This window comes from Ziziphus jujuba, chromosome 10 (genome assembly GCF_031755915.1).
Source record: "Ziziphus jujuba cultivar Dongzao chromosome 10, ASM3175591v1".
Classification (NCBI taxonomy): domain Eukaryota; kingdom Viridiplantae; phylum Streptophyta; class Magnoliopsida; order Rosales; family Rhamnaceae; genus Ziziphus; species Ziziphus jujuba.
Genome location: NC_083388.1, coordinates 28,083,656 through 28,102,059, shown reverse-complemented (window position 1 = coordinate 28,102,059; position 18,404 = coordinate 28,083,656). Strand labels below are relative to the sequence as shown.

General features: G+C 33.6%; 3 protein-coding genes across 6 annotated transcripts; 2 read left to right on the top strand and 1 right to left on the bottom strand.

Annotated features, from left to right (window-relative positions):
• The first annotated feature begins 348 nt into the window (after nt 1–348).
• On the top strand, nt 349–5,982 carry LOC107412705 (AP2-like ethylene-responsive transcription factor PLT2). 3 transcript variants are annotated; one of them, XM_048468299.2, is made up of 9 exons: nt 349–496; nt 596–983; nt 1,119–1,201; nt 1,389–1,397; nt 1,510–1,598; nt 1,682–1,755; nt 1,955–2,005; nt 2,094–2,170; nt 2,316–3,079. In XM_048468299.2, exons 1-9 carry the CDS (start codon nt 349–351, stop codon nt 3,077–3,079), a joined length of 1,683 nt encoding a protein of 560 aa, XP_048324256.1. The 3 variants fall into 3 exon arrangements, with proteins under 3 accessions (XP_048324256.1, XP_048324257.1, XP_015876020.1); XM_048468300.2 differs by lacking the exons at nt 1,389–1,397; nt 1,510–1,598; nt 1,682–1,755; ... (1 more) ...; nt 2,094–2,170; nt 2,316–3,079 and adding exons at nt 5,200–5,206; nt 5,238–5,982 and having other exon boundaries at nt 358–496; XM_016020534.3 differs by lacking the exons at nt 349–496; nt 596–983; nt 1,119–1,201; ... (4 more) ...; nt 2,094–2,170; nt 2,316–3,079 and adding exons at nt 3,916–4,173; nt 5,200–5,982.
• Nucleotides 5,983–6,120: 138 nt separating this feature from the next.
• LOC107412717 (uncharacterized) lies at nt 6,121–9,179 on the top strand. Its single transcript, XM_048468301.2, has one exon. It carries the CDS (start codon nt 7,653–7,655, stop codon nt 8,208–8,210), a length of 558 nt encoding a protein of 185 aa, XP_048324258.1. The 5' UTR covers nt 6,121–7,652; the 3' UTR covers nt 8,211–9,179.
• LOC107412718 (zinc finger A20 and AN1 domain-containing stress-associated protein 8-like) lies at nt 8,914–11,198 on the bottom strand. 2 transcript variants are annotated; one of them, XM_016020542.4, is made up of 3 exons: nt 11,037–11,198; nt 10,820–10,891; nt 8,914–9,852 (listed from the first exon to the last, which is right to left on the bottom strand). In XM_016020542.4, exon 3 carries the CDS (start codon nt 9,837–9,839, stop codon nt 9,333–9,335), a length of 507 nt encoding a protein of 168 aa, XP_015876028.1. In that variant the 5' UTR covers nt 9,840–9,852; nt 10,820–10,891; nt 11,037–11,198; the 3' UTR covers nt 8,914–9,332. The 2 variants fall into 2 exon arrangements, with proteins under 2 accessions (XP_015876028.1, XP_015876029.1); XM_016020543.4 differs by having other exon boundaries at nt 8,914–9,849.
• Between the last annotated feature and the right edge of the window lie 7,206 nt (nt 11,199–18,404).

Sequence of the window (18,404 nt, the reverse complement as noted above, 5' to 3'; positions counted from 1 at the left end):
CCATTCCAAGTAGTTTCTCTTTTCAGCCTCTTCTCTCTTTTTCACTTTCTGTCCCTTCTCTTTACCTCATGCTCTCTCCAATACTTGTTCCTACAAAAATAAGCCTTTAAGTGACACAGGGAGCTGGGCAGAAAAATACAAAGAGTTAACTTTTGAGCTGAATTAGGAAACCTTTACTGCTTCTAAATTAGTAAATTTTGCTTTCAGAGAGTTTTTTTTAGTCTTCATTTTCGCGCTCAACTGAAGTTCTCTTCTGCTACATGCTACAGGGTGATTTATCTGATTCGTTTGGAGATCATAGAATAGTTGTCTGAAGATTTTTATAAATTTTATCAAAGAAATTAGTTAATGGGGTCAATGAATTCGAACAACTGGCTTTCTTTTCCTCTTTCTCCGACTCATGCTTCTTTACCATCGCATCTTCATACGTCTCAGTCTCATCAATTTTCCCTAGGATTGGTCAATGATAGTATGGACATTCCTTTCCAAGCTCAAGGTATTTTTATTTTTTTTATTTTCTCTGCCTTTTGCTACATCTTCTTTGTCTAAAACTCTTATATATATTTTGCAATTATATATATATATATATATGCAGAGTGGAATCTGATTAACAGTCACGGCAATGAAATACCAAAGGTTGCGGATTTTCTGGGCGTGAGCAAATCTGAGAACCAGTCAGATCTTGTAGCGTACGGTGAAATTCAGGCAAGCGATTCTGATTACCTTTTCCCAAATAACAGCATAGTGCCTGTGCAAAATACTGTTGTAGCCGCTGCTGCCGCCGCCTCAAACACATACGATTTTCAAGAAAATGGGAGCAATCTCCAGTCATTGACACTTTCCATGGGCAGTGGCAAAGCTGGTTCTTCAACATGCGAAACCAGCGCTGGCGGCGATAATAGTAGTAATACAATGGAAGTTGCTCCTAGAAGGACTTTGGACACCTTTGGGCAAAGAACTTCAATCTATCGTGGTGTTACAAGGTGAGTAACTTATTATATAGCTAGAAGTTCAATCTATACATTTATATATTGCAATTCCTGATTTCTTTTTCTTTTTAAAGGAAATAGTTTAGAGTTTTTTTTATTTGGTTATAATATTTTTGGTGCACATTGTAGACATAGATGGACAGGAAGGTATGAGGCTCACCTTTGGGACAATAGTTGTAGAAGGGAAGGTCAGTCAAGGAAAGGCCGCCAAGGTAATGCCTTTTTTTTTTTTTTTAATTAATTCTTCTAGGGTTTTCCTTTTCTTTTTTTTTTATTTTATTTTATTTTTTTTTTTATCCCCTAAACTTTTTTGCTTATATACCTCGCCTTAAAATCTTACTAACTATATATTTTCTTCATCATTTTTGTCATGCACTTGGTCTGCTTGGTCTCTTGAAGTTTATCTGGGTGAGCACCACAAGCTTCTTCTCGCATTAATATTCTTTATGTGTTTGAAATGATTTGGTTTTTAATTTAATTTTCCTTTAATGTTTTTTCTTTGGTTCTTCTTCTTAAATAGGTGGATATGACAAAGAAGAGAAAGCAGCTAGGGCGTATGATTTGGCTGCACTAAAGTACTGGGGAACATCCACTACTACCAATTTTCCAGTGAGAATTTGCTTTTAAACATACTAACATAATTATACATTTTTGAGTACCTAACAAAGTTTTGTAAACTTATTGGTATGCAGATTAGTAACTATGAAAAGGAGTTGGAAGAGATGAAGCACATGACCAGACAAGAATTTGTTGCCTCCATTAGAAGGTAATTATAGGAGTTATATTACACAATTAATTCTACATATTAATAACTTTTGTTCTAAACTACACATGACGATTAATATTTTCCATTCTTATGGGGCCCAATACGAATATTTCACTTTTTATTTTCTTCTCTAATTAAAAATTTTCAGCTTGCTATTAAATTCTTAATTTTCTTCTCTCTTGTAATTTACAAATTTCAGGAAGAGCAGTGGATTTTCAAGGGGTGCATCCATGTATCGTGGAGTAACAAGGTGCACTAGATATGCGATCTCTTTCTCTCATTCTCCCACTCTCTCTATATTTCTACTTATATATATATAGCACATGATCTTTGTGCAGGCATCACCAACATGGTAGATGGCAAGCAAGGATTGGTAGAGTTGCAGGAAACAAAGATCTTTACTTGGGAACTTTCAGTAAGTCTCATTTACATTCCAACTAGCATGCATGCAATTACACTAAATGATATATATTAACACATTTTGCATTAGATACATATTTAGCTTCATTATTATTATATATTACTAAATAAGAAATTAAACTAATTAACTATATATGCAGGTACTGAGGAAGAGGCTGCTGAAGCATATGACATCGCGGCGATAAAGTTTCGAGGCCTAAATGCAGTTACGAACTTCGACATGAACCGATACGACGTGAAGAGTATTCTGGAAAGCAATACTCTTCCAATAGGAGGAGGAGCCGCCAAACGCCTCAAAGAAGCTCAGGCAATGGAATCATCAAGAAAACGCGACGAAATGCTGGCTCTTAGCTCCACCTTTCCTTACGGAAGCTCGAGTAGTTCAAGTAGATTGCAGGCATACCCGGCTGTGATACAACAGCAGCAGCAATTCGAACAACAACCTCAGCCCATGCTAAGTCTACAGAACCACCATGAACTCTCTCATTATGCTCAGGACCCTTCATTCCATCAAAATTACATCCAGACCCAGCTCCAGTTGCACCAGCAATCTGCAGCTGCGAGTTCTTATAGCAATCCTCATTTCTATAACAGCTACATCCAGAACCACCCAGCTTTGCTGCAGGGTTTGATGGATATGGGAGGGTCTTCATCGTCTCATGTGATGGACAACAACAATGGAGGAAGCTCCACTGGGAGTTACAGTAGTAGAGGGTACCTTGAAAATGGAATGGGAATGGGTTTGAATTCTACGTCTGGGAATGCAGAAGAACTTGCTCTTGTGAAGGTGGATTATGATATGCCGCCGGCCCCTTCCGGAGGTTATGGTGGCTGGTCCGGAGGAGGTTCTGGTCAGGGATCATCAAATGCTGGTGGTGGTGTTTTTACAATGTGGACTGACTGATATAGTTCTGTTTGAGGAGAGGAGAGAAATTAAATTTGACTGTCTATGGGGGATTGGGAATGACCTTTGTTTTTTTCCTTCTAATAATTTTTTAATGCCCTTTTTTTTTTTTTTTTTTTTTTTTTTTTTTGGAATTAAGTAATAGGAGCTGATTTTCAATGCATACCCTATAAGGTATAGGGTCGTGATCTTAATTTACTTCTTATACAGGTGTTTTTAATTTGCCGTAGTTTCCTCTAATCTTCCTTGTAGCTTCATTAATATCCAATCAGAAGAGCATATTAAATGCATTTCCAATTTTGTACCTAAATATAAAAATGCCAACTTTTCCTTTTGTGTTGTTACTCAGGTGCATTTTACCATATTCAGTTCGTTCTGCTCCTTAACTATTTATGCTTATATGTCAGAAAAAAAGAAAAAAAAGAAAAAAGAACTAAGCATGTGCATGTTTAATACTTACTCTAGTCTATGAAATATGAGGACCAACATAAATATATCTATATATATATATATATAAAATAAATAGTTTTAGAATGTTTGTTCATCTAAAATCTAAATGAATTGAAGGAACAAATTTTCAAATTGAAAAAATTGCTTCATAATGTGGTTTTATGTTATTGAATCTTATTCGTGCCTAATTACCGATGTGAATTATTCAGAAAAAAAACCATTGAGAATAATATATATGCTTAGCAGAATGGTCCAACATTTAAACTTTGTAGTAAAATTTCATCAAGGCCAACGGGTGGATCGGGTTTTGGGCTCGGGTTGAGGATAGTCCAGCCCAAATGTGAACATCTAAGGCCTGAAGTGGTGGTGTTACGGTAGTTTTTGGGTTGTGTGGACCAAGCTTAGGGATTTTGTCGGACAAAGCTGATGACAGACGGTGTCTGTGAGAGTCGCCGCCTTGACCGAAGGCTTAGGCTAATCGCTAATCCATCGAATTTTACCGAGAAAGAGAAATGGTTCCGAAATCTAATTCAATTTGAGGATGCTTTTCAATACAATCGCTATTTTTGATCGTCTTCAGCGCACCTCAGACGAATTCCTTCTGCGCCTTTATAACTGTTTCCAATTCCCAACATTTCTTTGAGGTACACGTTTTGATCGAATCTATACTCTTTTCTTTTTTCACTTTATGTTTTCTGCGATCTGTGGGTCTCATTGCATTCTCTTTGATCTTCATATGTTTCTTTTAGTTTCTTTTTTCCTCTGAATGCTTTTTAGCTGAACTGTAATTATTGTTTTTGAAGATCAAAACTGTGCTTTTTTTTTTCTTTTGGGTAATTATAATGTTTTGAAGCTTTGACATTTACTTGAAATGTAATTTACCTTTTTTCTTTTTGTCTTAAAAATCTGTTCCTGTTATGGGTTGCTTAGTTTTTCAACGTTCTCAACCCCTCGTCCGCTTAATGTTTATGTAAGCAGACGATGGGTCTCTGTTAAAGGTCGTGGATTTTTGGATTTTTTTTTTTTTTTTCGAATTAGAATTACGTATGCTGTTTTTGTAATAATCTAGACTTGTTTAAAACCATCTTTTAAGTTAGAAATTCTGTTTGCTGGAGGAACCAGATAAGATTTCAAGGTAGCTTATTTTCTGTCTTATGGTACTGAAATTGCTGGTGCCAATGAACTAGAGTTGGGGTTCTTTATCTTTTGGTGAATAGTTGCCCTTCTTTTTTGTGTCTTATACAAATTTTCGAGTAATTAATTTTGTGTATTTGTGGTTATTGATAAGATGAGGAAAAAAATATGCTGTTGGTTTCTTTTATTGTCATCTCGAAAGTCCATTTTGGGCTTTAGAAATAAACTTCCTTGCTTTTCTTTCCGTTTGTTTTAATGCTAAAAAGAGGGAAATATTACTTCCAAGTTCCAAGTAGCGGACAAATAGTGGCTACAATCAGACGGGTTGTTTTATTGTATTTAATTAAATTCATACATTGAATTATATGCACTGTATTTTGCTTTGAATTAGATAATAGTAATATTTTGATGCTCAATCTAATGCATTTATAAAGTCCATTTCTAGTATCAGGTGTTAGTTTGCTTTAACCAAATATTTCCTGCATTTGATTATAAGACATTGTATGATATATGAATGTTTGCTGTAACACTTTCAGTGTTAAAGCTAATTTATCTCAAGAAGTGGCAAGAAGAGCATAATGGGTAAAGCGTACAAACAAGAGTACTCATACAGGCACCCATGGGAGAGGGTGACTTCTGCATCATGGCGGAAGTTTGCTGATCCAGAAAACAAACGCATATTATCGCATATCCGTGAAGTTGATACACTGAACCACAAGCTTGATCCTACTTCTGGAAAACTTTACACCACTCGTGCAATCACTATCCATGCCCCTGGACCCTGGTTCATCCGCAAAATTGTTGGTCAGGATATCTGTCATTGTGTTGAATCAACAGTTGTGGATGGGCAATCCCGATCAATGCAGCTTACAACCCGTAATATCAGTCTTCAGAAGTTCATAGAAGTGGAGGAGAAGATTCGATATGATCCCCATCCTGACAATCCTAATGGATGGACACTCTGCCGGCAGGAAACTAGCATTCAGATAAAACCCTTATCAGCCTTGGCATCAATGGCAGAAAAGTTGGAACACCGATGTGCGGAGAGGTTTGTGCAAAATAGTGCCAAGGGTAGAGAGGTTATGGAGAGGATTTGTAAGTATCTTGAAGCTGAATCAAGTGGGATTACTCTTTGATTCTAACTTACTTTTATTGATTCTGAACTTTTGTTGCCTTGGAATCTTGATCCTAGTTTCAGATTATAGAGTAATAAAAGAACTTTAGAATGTAATTGTAAACCATGGAGGATTCACCTCCACATGCTCTTTTGTGGAGTTCGTAAAAATTTTGATATGGCAATTTTAAACTTTGCTAGTCTATCTACTATGGTATTACCTTTTCTCATGTATGTTGGAACAATTGTTTATGTTTGCGTGAATGTTCTGAGCAAGTCTATTACCACGTAGTTTGTATGGGGATTATGAAGAACACCACGTAGCAAGTAATGAACGCTTCAGGCTGCAGCAAGTACATTTGAAGACTAAAAGTTTGTTTTTGTTATTATTATTATTATTCAGTTCGAAGCTGGAATTTGATGTATTATAATCATGCTGGAAGTTCATACAGTTTTCTTTGTTAAAGCAAGGACAGTTGCTATCGGCAACCCGCTCATTCTTTCACCCAGAACATATATAATGGAAAATAATAATAGTTATGGTTCCAGTACGATTTTTGTTTAATATCTTGCAATCCTGTTCACGAAGGAGCAATGATGAAGAAAAAGCCTCCAGCTAATGCAGATTGACTGAGTTTGCTGGTTTACTTCTCATGTGTGGCTAACAATTAAATACGATTTAATTACCTCGTGCAGATGAAAGAGTTGGGTTTTGAACAATCTTTGAGTTCAGATTGGCTTGAGCTTCGCTGGAAGTCAGAATTTGTAAGCCTAATAACTGACCTTTTGGTTCAGATAAGCTGTCTCATGGATTAAAAAACATTCAAAGTGAAATCCTTTCTATTATTATATTTATGAATAATAAATCAAAATTTTATTGTTTATAAGGTGTAGTTTTCATCTAATAAGTAATAATATACCCAAATTTAGTTTTGAGCCATTAAAAAAAGACAAAAAGAAAAAAAAAAATTTGCGGCACTAGTCCAATAAAATTTCTCGTTTTATTGTTTTACTTTAAAATACGTCAGAGATGCTAGAAAATATTCCCTTTATTCGATTTTAAAGGGAATCATCGAAGATGCTCTTAAGGATTCACCTGCAGGACAATATGAGGTTTCTGTTGGACAAACCTCTCAGTTCAGTTCGTGTTTATTTCAGTCACTGCCAATCGAGAGGATTAGGCCAGTCCGTAAAATATACTTTTCATACTAAAAGAGATGTTCTGAAATTGAATCCGACTTTTATTTCCAACCTGTCTGTGAGTTAAGTTTTGATCAGATTATTCGTATATACGACATTATATTTTTGCTTTTCTGATTTGGGTTTTGTTACTACGTCTCTGTTTATCTTCACGTTTCTACTCTATTTACTTTTCCCTGTAAAAGTTTCCTCTGAACTATGATTGTTATTCTTGGAGATCAAAATGGTGCAATATTTCATAACTTTTAAAAGTTTTCATGCAAATATAACGTTTTACTCCTAATGATATCAACCTGTAATGTTTATGGCACAGCAAAAAGTAACAATAATTGCAATGAATTTGATCTGCATGATCTGTACCAAAACTTTTCTTTTCATGATTCGTGTCTGTACGATGAATCTCAAGTTTTCTTAAAAACAGTCTTTGGTTTTAATGAATCTCAAGAATCCAGCTTGGGTAGGCAGGCACCAACATGTAAATTTTTAGCTTTAACCAAAATTTTCAGCATTTGGTTCTTTTAACCAAAATGATTTCAAGATTGTAAGTTATTCTATTAACTGACAAAAAAGAATTAGAAGCTGGTATAATTATAATTTATACAAGAACATTTTGTGTAACATTTTCAGGTTCTGGGTCAAACCAATCTAGCAAAAAGAGCAACAAAAAAGAACTTGATGGTCAAGGCATTGACACAAGAATACACATACAAGCATCCATGGGAGAGAGTAACTTGTGCATTTTGGAGAAAGTTCTCTGATCCAGAGAATAAAAGGATGTTACCCTATATCAAAGAAGTTCAAACGCTGAACCAGAAGCTTGACCCTGCTACTGGAAAACTTTACACCACTCAAGCAATTACACTCCATGCCCCTGGACCATGGTTCATTCACAAAATTGTTGGGCTAGATATCTGTGAGTGTGTTGAACTAACTGTTATGGATGGTCGATCACGTTCGGTGCAACTCACATCACGTAATGTCAGTCTTCAAAAGTTCATTGAAGTGGAGGAGAAGATTCAGTATGATCCTCATCCAGACAATCCTAGTGGATGGACAATCTGCCGGCAAGAGACTGGCTTTCAGATAAAGCCCTTATTAGCTCTGTCCCCAGTGGCAGAAATGGTGGAGCAAAAATGTGCAGAGAAATGTGTACAAAATAGTGCCAAGTGTAGAGAGGTTATGGAGAGGATTTGTAAGTTTCTTGAGGTTGAATCTAGTGGGATTGCAATCTGATATTCCAATTTAACTTTCATTGATTATGTGACTATTATTTCCCCGGAATCTAGATATTGGTTCTAACTTGCTTAATAAAAGGACTTTTATTAAATGTATATTTCTCTTCTATGGCATTCAAGAAGATGCTTGATATCAATTCCCTGTCCGCTTATGTTGTGTGATTTTGAATATTATAGTTTGTGAGGAGCGATGCACGGTTTAGTTGTTATATGTGATCAATTGTCTATATCACGGGCAACAAACATGCTGGAGTCGGCCTTTTTCCTTAATTTCTGGCCAGCATTCTGGAGTCATTGTTGATGTGCTATGCTCCTATTATTATTATTATTACTTTTTATTTTTATTTTTCTCCCCGCCAATATAGCATGCTAGCTTATGAATGTGCTTTGTTGATGTGCCATGCTTTTATTATTATTATTATTTGTTTTACTTTTTTAATTTTTTTTTCTCCCTGTAAAATATAGCATGCTAGCTTTTAATGTGCTTCCAAAAGCAAATTACAATCACAAATTAGAAAATTACAAAAATTATATCAAGTGCATGATGAATGCAATCTTGTTTCCCTGTTTATAATGTCTGAAATTGCAATTCTATCGTGAGCACTATAAGTGATCCTCTGTTCACATTAAAAGGAAAAGCTCATGGTTTTTGACTTCAGGATTAAATTAAAAAAATTCAGGAATATGGAATAATCTGAATATGCACAGTGAAAGAGTATCGTAGTTACTAGGATTATGCGTAATAGCCATACCAATAATTTACAGTGCTCGCCACATATTATCCATGAATGCCTTCCATATCATCTGAGATTTGCACATACCACTGACATGTACTACTACAGAGAAATGCCAGAAACAGAATAGACACATTACAAAGCTAATCATGATAACGTCCACCAAACCATCAGGGATTACAACTTAAAAGACACTGGATCCAACTTATGAAATTCTCGCCAATCACAACAAATATAGAGTTCTTCAATCTGCAGAGATCACTTAACTGCCATGCCTCCCAGTAGACATAACAAGATAGTACCTCATAAGATATTGCAGCGAACTCAGAAGCTATCTCATCAATGAAAACATGCACCACATATCAGAATAGAACTTCACTCCAGAATTAGATTTTGCCAAGCTTCTCAGCCCTGACAACGGGGTTGGCTTTTGCAATGGCATCCCGTGCAGCAGTTTGGTAATCATAGGGGCAACTGTGCTTGTCAGAATAGCGATGTACTGCACAGAAGAGGTTACCGCATCGACAATTGAAACCAGTTAAACCTACCCGCTTGTTACAGGTGTTGCAACGTTTTGGACCCTCCTTTGGCTTTGCCTCATCGCTCTCTCCACTGGATGGTTGCACAGAGATGATTTTTGGTTCCACTTGGTTGGTTTGAAAATCAACACCAGCAGCGATAACAGGTTCATTTCCATTGGTGCTCGATGAACCATTCACAATACTTCCAATAGATGATGCAGCAAGCTTTGCCTGCTCTTGTTTCAGAATCATGTCCTTGTGACACTTGGAACACATGTTCATGGTGGCCGCACTTCCAAAAAATCCACAATTATTGATGCACAATATAGGACCTTCAGGTGGAGCTTGACATCCCGTCTCATCATGGTCCATCTTTTCAAGTCTACTGCAATAATATCAACTGAATCAAGATGGGAAACTACAAGTGGAAATATTCTATTGAGTTCTGACTACACCCTTTAAAAGGAGATATAGATTACATACAAAAGAAAACCACAATTAATTTATACCACTAACATTTATAAGGGCAGAAAGCAGATACTCTTAACAGAACCTCTAAACAGACTTGGTATGAAATCACTTATTCATAAATAATTCCTCATCTTCTTATTTAAAGTGTTACATTCTATTACTCAAAAATTATCAGAGTACATCTACCATTGTTTCCATTGGAGAATTTCCTTAGTTTCAACTATTACATGCACACAAAAATTGGACAAAGAAGTTCGTGGAGATGGTTGCTTGCTTTAAATTGCCAGAGTTTCAACAGGCATGAATCATTTAACACCACCAGTTCAATAAGCTATAAAATTTTACACACTTGTTTATGAATACAGCGCCAAGAAGAGAAGTCTACTCCAATCTACGACCCTCCTCAAACCATAAACTTTATATCAACAGACATGCAACGAACTAAAGGAGAAAACGCGAATTGAAAGACAAAAGGCCGTTGATCAATTTCTGCAGTTTTATAACTCTCCCATTTATCCCATTTTAAAATATGCATTAAAAAAATAAAAAAATAATAAAAATAATAAAAACCAACAACAACAACAACAACAACAACAACAAAAGCCTGTCTACAGAGTCCTCCGACTTCTAATATTTCACCTGCCAAATACGTAATTGAAACTCGAATTTAAAATATTATGATAACGCTTCAAAAGTTTAACAAAAGAAAATGAAACAAAAAGAAAAGAAGACCTATAATTTTGCATAATCTACAAAGCACCCAAGCTTCACAACCTCAAAACCATCTAGATATAAAAATAAAAATTGCAATTTTAATCTGGCATGCATGGTAATACACAAATACATAGCCTACAAAACACCTGTAGCGCAGAAACACTAACCTTTGAAGCAAAGCCTCTGGGAAATGAACCTTTCAAACCCTCTCCGAGCTCAGAATCGCATCGGCTAGAAGCCTATATTCATGACACAAAAAGCAAAAAAAAAAAAAAAAAAAAAAAAATCAATATATGTAGAAAAAGAATAAGATCGAACAAAACCCAAAACAAAAATTAAAAAATTGAATAAAACAAATCGAATAAGAGATTTAAAAATCCTAACCCTAATGGATTTGGGATCGTCGAGGAGCAAGAGCAAAGCCAAAGAGAAAGAGAGATTCTTTTCTCTCTCTGTTTTTTTTTTTTTTTTTTAAATTAATTTTTATTTTTTTTATTTTTTTATTTTTCTCCCCTGCGACGCTTTCTTTTGATTTAAAAAGGACATTTCTTTCTTTCCCTGCCAACGAAAGCTCTTTACTGATCAGGAGCCTGCGTGGGCCACTCCTATTGGTTGGGGGTTTTACCTCATATTTCCATTTGTGTCCCTTATCAAATTTGTAATTACGTTTTTGACAGGTTGATAAATTTTAAAGCCACCGCCTTTGGGGTTGAGATGGATGACCGTCCAATATTTGTAGGACAAATTCTAAGTCGTCATTGAATTGTTAGGTATAGTGGTCGGTTAAGCACCATGAAAAAGCTTAGGCATGAGAATATAAGATAGCACTAAAAAAATAATTTAATTAATTAAATTTTAAGTAAGAATCATTTATTTTACTTTTTTTATAGTTTATACATGGTGGTTGGCGATCTGTGAGACCTAATCGAATTGAATTTCTGGCCTATAAATCGAGGCCTAATGTACCTCCTGTTGCATTAAGTGGATTGGTTTCATATTTCAACATTCCTTATCTCCATTATTTGTAAAATTAAGCATTAAACAAAATCTATTCATAAATAGTCCCCGTTTGGTAGCAGATTGATATTGGTTTCAATTTAGTATTTATATTTGTTATTAGTTTTGAAAATATATATATATATATATATATGTCGGTGTTAATTGTAATTTCAGATTTGCCGACCAACCGCATCAATAGTAGCTTTGGTATCATCTTTATGAAACTTTATTATAGTGCTAACAAACGAATTAGTTTGGTATTTAAACTTTCGGCCTACAAAACACCTTAGTGGTAATATTCACTCTTTTACACGTACAATTTTACTATTTGCATCGGTAGTAACGATGAAACATATATTGAGATACAAAAATATTAATTTTATATATTTAATTATATATTATTTATTATATTTAAATTTTAATTAGAAAAAATTAATTTTTTAAAATAATTAAATAGTATATAAATTTTGTTGATGAATATTTATGAATAATGATAAATATCATTTTTATTATATATGAAATTTTGAATTTATATAATTCTGATCATAATATTTAACGATGTTTATTCGATTAATAAATCACTTATATATATATATATCTAAATAAAAAATTGTTAAAACAAAATCTAATCCTATAATATATATATATATATATTCACTTGAACTTGTAGGTCCCTATGAGGATGGTGAAAAATATACACTTGATACCTTTTTTTATCTTTTATTTCACTGCCAAAAAAACATCTTTATGAAATTTCACTTCAATTCTTTTTGATTATCAATTTTTCTTAACAACCTCAACTCGCTGTTTTATTTTATTACAAAAAATTTCGATAAATGCCCCTTTGAGTTTTTTTGAATATTTATTAATTGGAAATTTTAAACGTTATAAGACAATTCTTGTCTTGTGTATGTTTCCAAGAATGATTCCAGATACAATGTAATCAATAATAGCAGTATATGGCTTCCATTTTTTAATTCAAACATAATTGAGAATATTCTTTTAGCACACAAACTCGATTTTCAATAAAAGATATCATTATTTTTGTTACTATATTATACAGTCAAATCCTAATTTTTTTCAGTCCAAAAAAATTGTGTTCTAAGAATATATTATTTACAACGACAATAAATTTTTCTTGATTAATTACATGACAGAGAGAAAAACATACAATAATTTATGACACTCCTCGTTTTATATTCGTATATTTATTTATTTATTTATTTGCTGAATTATGACACGCGTTTGAACTTTTATCATTTGAACTTTTAATTGATTACTTCAAAACATGCACATTAATTGGTTCTTCGGTATGAATGGAACAATGGACCGTTGCTAGGCAGTGTCACGATGTTGAACCAAAAAATCTTTAGGAATTTAAAAATGATCTTAATTGTTTAATTTTTTCTATTTATATAAATCAACATTTTCAAGCCCTTCAATTTGGCAATCAATTAAGATGAAACAATCATCCCCATAACATTTTTAAAAATCTTTCTCTCTCCTTAATCCCCTATCTGTTTTTTTTTTTTTTTTCCCCTTTTTAGTCACCATTATTTTTATTTATATATATATATATATATATATTTTTGAAATAGAGCCATGTATCTCTCTCCGTAATCCTCATTCCTTCTTTTTTTTTTTATTTTTTTTTTCTCTCTCCTTTTTACTCTCCATTATTTTTATTTATATATGTATATATATATATATATATTGAAACAGAGTCATATACTATTGAAACCTTTCTACGATATACTATTTAAATATCAAATTATCTTAAACACTTCTTTTATAAGAGAGGCTAAAATCCGGTCTGACCTGATCAGTTTTCATCTGGATAAAAAACATGGAAAATTTCTTAACCGTTTGATTAGATTAACAGTCCAAATTAGTTTTCCTCTTCCCCACATTTCCTTCCTTTCCCATCCATTTTCGATCCCGTACTCATCTGCCTTCTCTCCCTCATTCACTCTCTCTAGTATAAAGCTAATCAAGTAAGCCTTTAGCTTCTGCAACTTCACCAGAGTTGCTTTTTGTTGGATTTTTTTTTTTTAAATTTAATTGTTATTTTGGTTCTCAATTTCAATTCGTTCTTTCAGGATCAAATTGTTTTTCATGTCGATTTCACCCAGTCGATTTCCATTGTTTTTCAAATTTTCATCTCATCTTTTATTGGTCAAATTTGGCGAACAAAAAGTTAAATAAAAAATATATATATATACAATAAATCTAAAAGCACTAAAATTTCATAAATCATTACCACGGAAATATTTGGTACTCTACATTACAATTCTTTCTTCGGCTCTAATAAAATAAAATAAAAATCCTAAATCATTTACTCTTTGAAGGCAAAAAAGCCCTCACAACCAAATCAACTACCTCTTTCTCTAGCTCTGCTCTCTGAGCCATGACGTCAGCTTCTTCCATCTTCAGCAACATCCATTTCTCATTCAAACCCTTCAATGTTTTCTCTTCCAAAACCCGTTAGCCCCTTCTTCCAGACCACATTTCCCTGCAAAACCCCAAAAGCAAGCCTTACACTTTAGGATTGGAAACTCTTCCAAACCCAAATCACCATTTCTCTGTTCTTCCTCCTTCTTTTCCTTCCCTTCTTCTATTTTGCCACCTCGAGAATTCCAACCTTTCCTCCCCTCGATCTTGCGTGCAATCTTATAAACCTCTCGATCGTGGTTTGGAAGAAGAAGCTTGTCGATGATTTGGGTGTGGCTAAATCTGAGTCCTAGATATTTTTCAATGCAGTCCAAGTTGGGTGAATTGATGGCGGATGAAGAAGGTGATGATTTGGTGACATGGTAGAAGATTTGAAGGCGATGGGTTCCATCTTCTTCGGTGAATAGACGTTGGGTCGGATTTTCTGCCGCTAAATAATTGGTCCGGAGTAGATCTTGAGGAAGAAGAGGGTTGTTTCGTGTTGGTGGTGGTGGTGGGTGAGTTGGACTTGGAGGAGAGAATGTGGGAGATGGTGTCGAAGATGGGTAGGAAATGGGGTTAGAAAAGGCAATCTAATCTGGGCCATTAATTATAATCAAACGGTTAGAAAAATTTCCACGTTTTTAATCCTGATAAAAACTGATTAGGTCGGACCGAATCCTAGCCCCTCTCCTTCTTACTGTTACGTTATGAAAACCCTCCCCATTATATATAGGGGTTATATAGTGGCCATTTATATAATGGAGGGTCCATTATATAGGGATGTATTTAATTTAGAATTTGAAATATTTTAAAAATTTTTTAAAATTTGAGGGGATGTATTTAATTTAGAATTTGAAATATTTTAAAAGTCTTTTAAAATTTTGAAGTATTCGATTTAGATTTTAAAGGAGTCTATACAAGTTTAATGATATTCAATTCATATTTTAATGAATTTTATAAAAGTTCATTTAGATTATTCAATTAAAACTTTATAAAATCTGGTGGTATTTAAAAAGTCATTAATTTTAAAAGACTTTAAAAAATAATGGATTTTAATGGATTTGAAAGAACTTTAATAGGAAAATTATGAAAAAAATTATCAATATAAAATCCAGTTTTAAATCCAAAAATTTCATTGAATTATTATAAAATGGAGCATTTTGAATTTAAAAAAAAAAGAAGAAGTACTTTTCAAGACCAACATTAATTAATTGTCTGTGGTGGGAACAGAACAGAGCACAAGATGATCAAATTCCAAATATTGTTAATAAATCACAATTTTGTTCCTGTTTGATCAAGTTTTGTTTTCCTCTTTGATCCAATTCCAAAAAAATTGTACTATTATTATTATAACACTTTTCTAGTGATAACTCCATTAAAATATAATTTATCACCTGGTTAATTTAATCGTAAAGAGAAGAATCAGAAGAAGAAAGGTAATTAATTAAATAAACCTGCAAAACACTGCCAGTTTACATATTTTATTTCACCGTATCACACACGGACACAAAAATCCGGCCACAAAGGAAAAAAAAATGAAAGAAAACAAAAAAATACAAAGAATCATAGAAGAGTCAAATCAATGATAAAAATATATATATATATATATATATGTATATATAAATAAAGAATTAAATAACCGCCAGGGAAAGCAGTTGATCATCATAATCGTCATCTTCTCCTTCATTACTGCAAGTAGTAAGCCAATAAGGTAAAGATAGAAGCTCCAACCAACGACCCAATGGCAGGGATGGCTACAGCGGAGCCGCTAGTGGGACCCGGAGCCGGAGCCTCCGGATCGGAGGCGAGAGCTGCGCTCATGGATGCAGCAGCTATGAGGATAGCGCAGGTCATCTTCTTGGCCTCCATGGCGGATTCTGATTATTAGTGAGAAAAAAAAATAATAATGATAATTATTACAAAGAAGAGAATTATGTGGAGCTTGAAGATGGTGCTTCAAAAGTGTTTGTTGTTTGCTCCAAGGAAAATAGGTGGGTATATATATATATGTATATATAGATACCCAAGGGTGGATGATTTTTTTTATTATTTTATTTTTTTGGGTTGAGAATTGGACGGAGACTAATTATAATGTGTGGATGATGCATAGTCTTAGACTTATTTAAGATATTTTCAGCTTCGAATTCTTCTAATTAATCAAATTTAAAATGATCTAATTATTATCTGTATTATTATAAGGTTTTGCTTTTTTAAGAAAACCCATTTGTGGTCTATCACATGGGATATTATTAGTGTCACTTGGACCTACAACATTTGCTTTGTGAATTACCAGAGATTTATAATTTGTTGTATGAAAAGAATAAACATAAATATTACAATTTTTTATTGATTGTGAGGGAAGAATACAGCTAGCATTGAACTGGAAAATTAATAAAAAAATAATAATAATTAAAAAAAAGTATGAACCATTATTGTTAGACATTGCTGTTCTTATGCTTTTGATATTTTCTATTTGAATAAATAATAAATAAAATATAGGTAAAAGTAGTATCCAATTTTTTAGTAATACAGTTCTAACTTTCACCGGCTGTTTTATTTATTTATAGTACAGAATAAATAAAGCCAAACCAATTGATAGTTGTGCTTGCACGGGTACTCACCCACCTAATCTTTTGCTCCACTTAAATCCTCTCTTTTATTGTCAGTTTTTTAGATTAAAACGTACAAAGTTCAAACAAGAAAAAACTTTAACATAAATAAAAGAAAAAATAATAATAATAATAATAATAAAGAAAAAGCAAAAAGGAAGACAATAATTTTAAACACAAGATAAACCATTTGAAAAAGACCTCCAAAGGAAATGACCGTTGGAGCGGTAACGGCTACTTGGCGCAAAGCAATGGAAAGTAGTCAGCAATTCAGTCCTAAAATTTAAAATTAAAAAATATATATATATTTAATTTATATAATATATCTATCTGACAACCAAAAGTTTCTGTCCCTTCCTCCTGATCTTACGACCGTTGGATGAACACAATTAGTACCAAAATCGACGGTCATTCTGAGCAGTCAGAGAAAGCCGTTGGCTGGACCTGGTCCTTCCTTGGTCCCCCAGAGACTTGAAATCAAATTAAAAACACTCAAAAAAATAAGTTTGAACAAGTTCAAGAGAAAAAGCTTGCAATGGCAACGCCTATAAATAGCAGATTCAGTCTCCCAAAATCTCCAACCCACAAACACTCTCAGAGCTATTTCTTTCTTCTTCAACTATATCTTCTATCTCTCTCTCTCTCTTTCTCTTCTCATTCTATAAAGGAAAAGTCTCACTCTCTTTTCCCTCTAGAAAAGTAGAAATGGCTCACGTTAGCATCTACAGAGCTGTGTTGTTGGTGGTGTTCGCCGTGGTGCTTCTTACAGCTATGGCGCAGGATAGCGAGCCTGCGCCTGCTCCTTCTCCGATCGAAGCCGGAGCTGGATCCGTCGTGACATTTTCTGGAGCTTTCCTCTGCTCTTCTGTGTTTTTGTCCCTAGTAGCTGGGCTTCTATGGCATTAGATTCTGGGAGATTCTGAGAGATGGATTTAATTTTTATATAAAGTATTTATATAACATTTACATACTATAGAGGGTGGAGTTATTTAATATATATATATATATATTAATTTATTTTTTCGTGTATTGGTCATTCTTTTTTGCCCTAATCATTGGTTAGGGGTGCTATTGTATTTCTTCATTATGTAATAAATAAAAGCTATCATTCCTATTCTTCTTCCTATTTTATTGTTCTTTGTTTTGTGCTCCTAATTATAGTTTCTAAATGTTAAATTTCATTTTCTTCTATTTTCTACGACAACCAATTATGAACACAAGTAATAAAAATGTTGTTGATAATTTTGATACATGACTAGAACAGCTGAATAGGCCATTCCTTTTGAATTTCATGATTCATGGGTTAAGCTAGTTTTTTATTTTTATTTTTAATTTTTGAGATAGAATAAAGTCCTGCAATAAAAACAAAATTGATTTTTCTACAAAAATTTTGAGTTTCAAAGAACAAAAAAAATACAAAATTATGAATTTTATCGACGAACAAAGCTGGAAAAATGACCAATTTTTTCATATTAAATGGTTGAAACTAAGAAGTTAAGAAATGGTCAAAAAAGAAAAGTAGTAAAGAAGACGGGTTTTATATAAATTGGTGGATGGTTTTTTCCTTCACTTCCTTGCCGGGACAGGGAAGAAAATAACATGGTTTTCCACATGCTATGTATGCAACATCCATGTCCACACAAAGTGGTGGCTTTGTTTGCTTGCCTTACAATACAATCTCTCTCCTAATTCAAAGCCTCTCGAAAGCTAC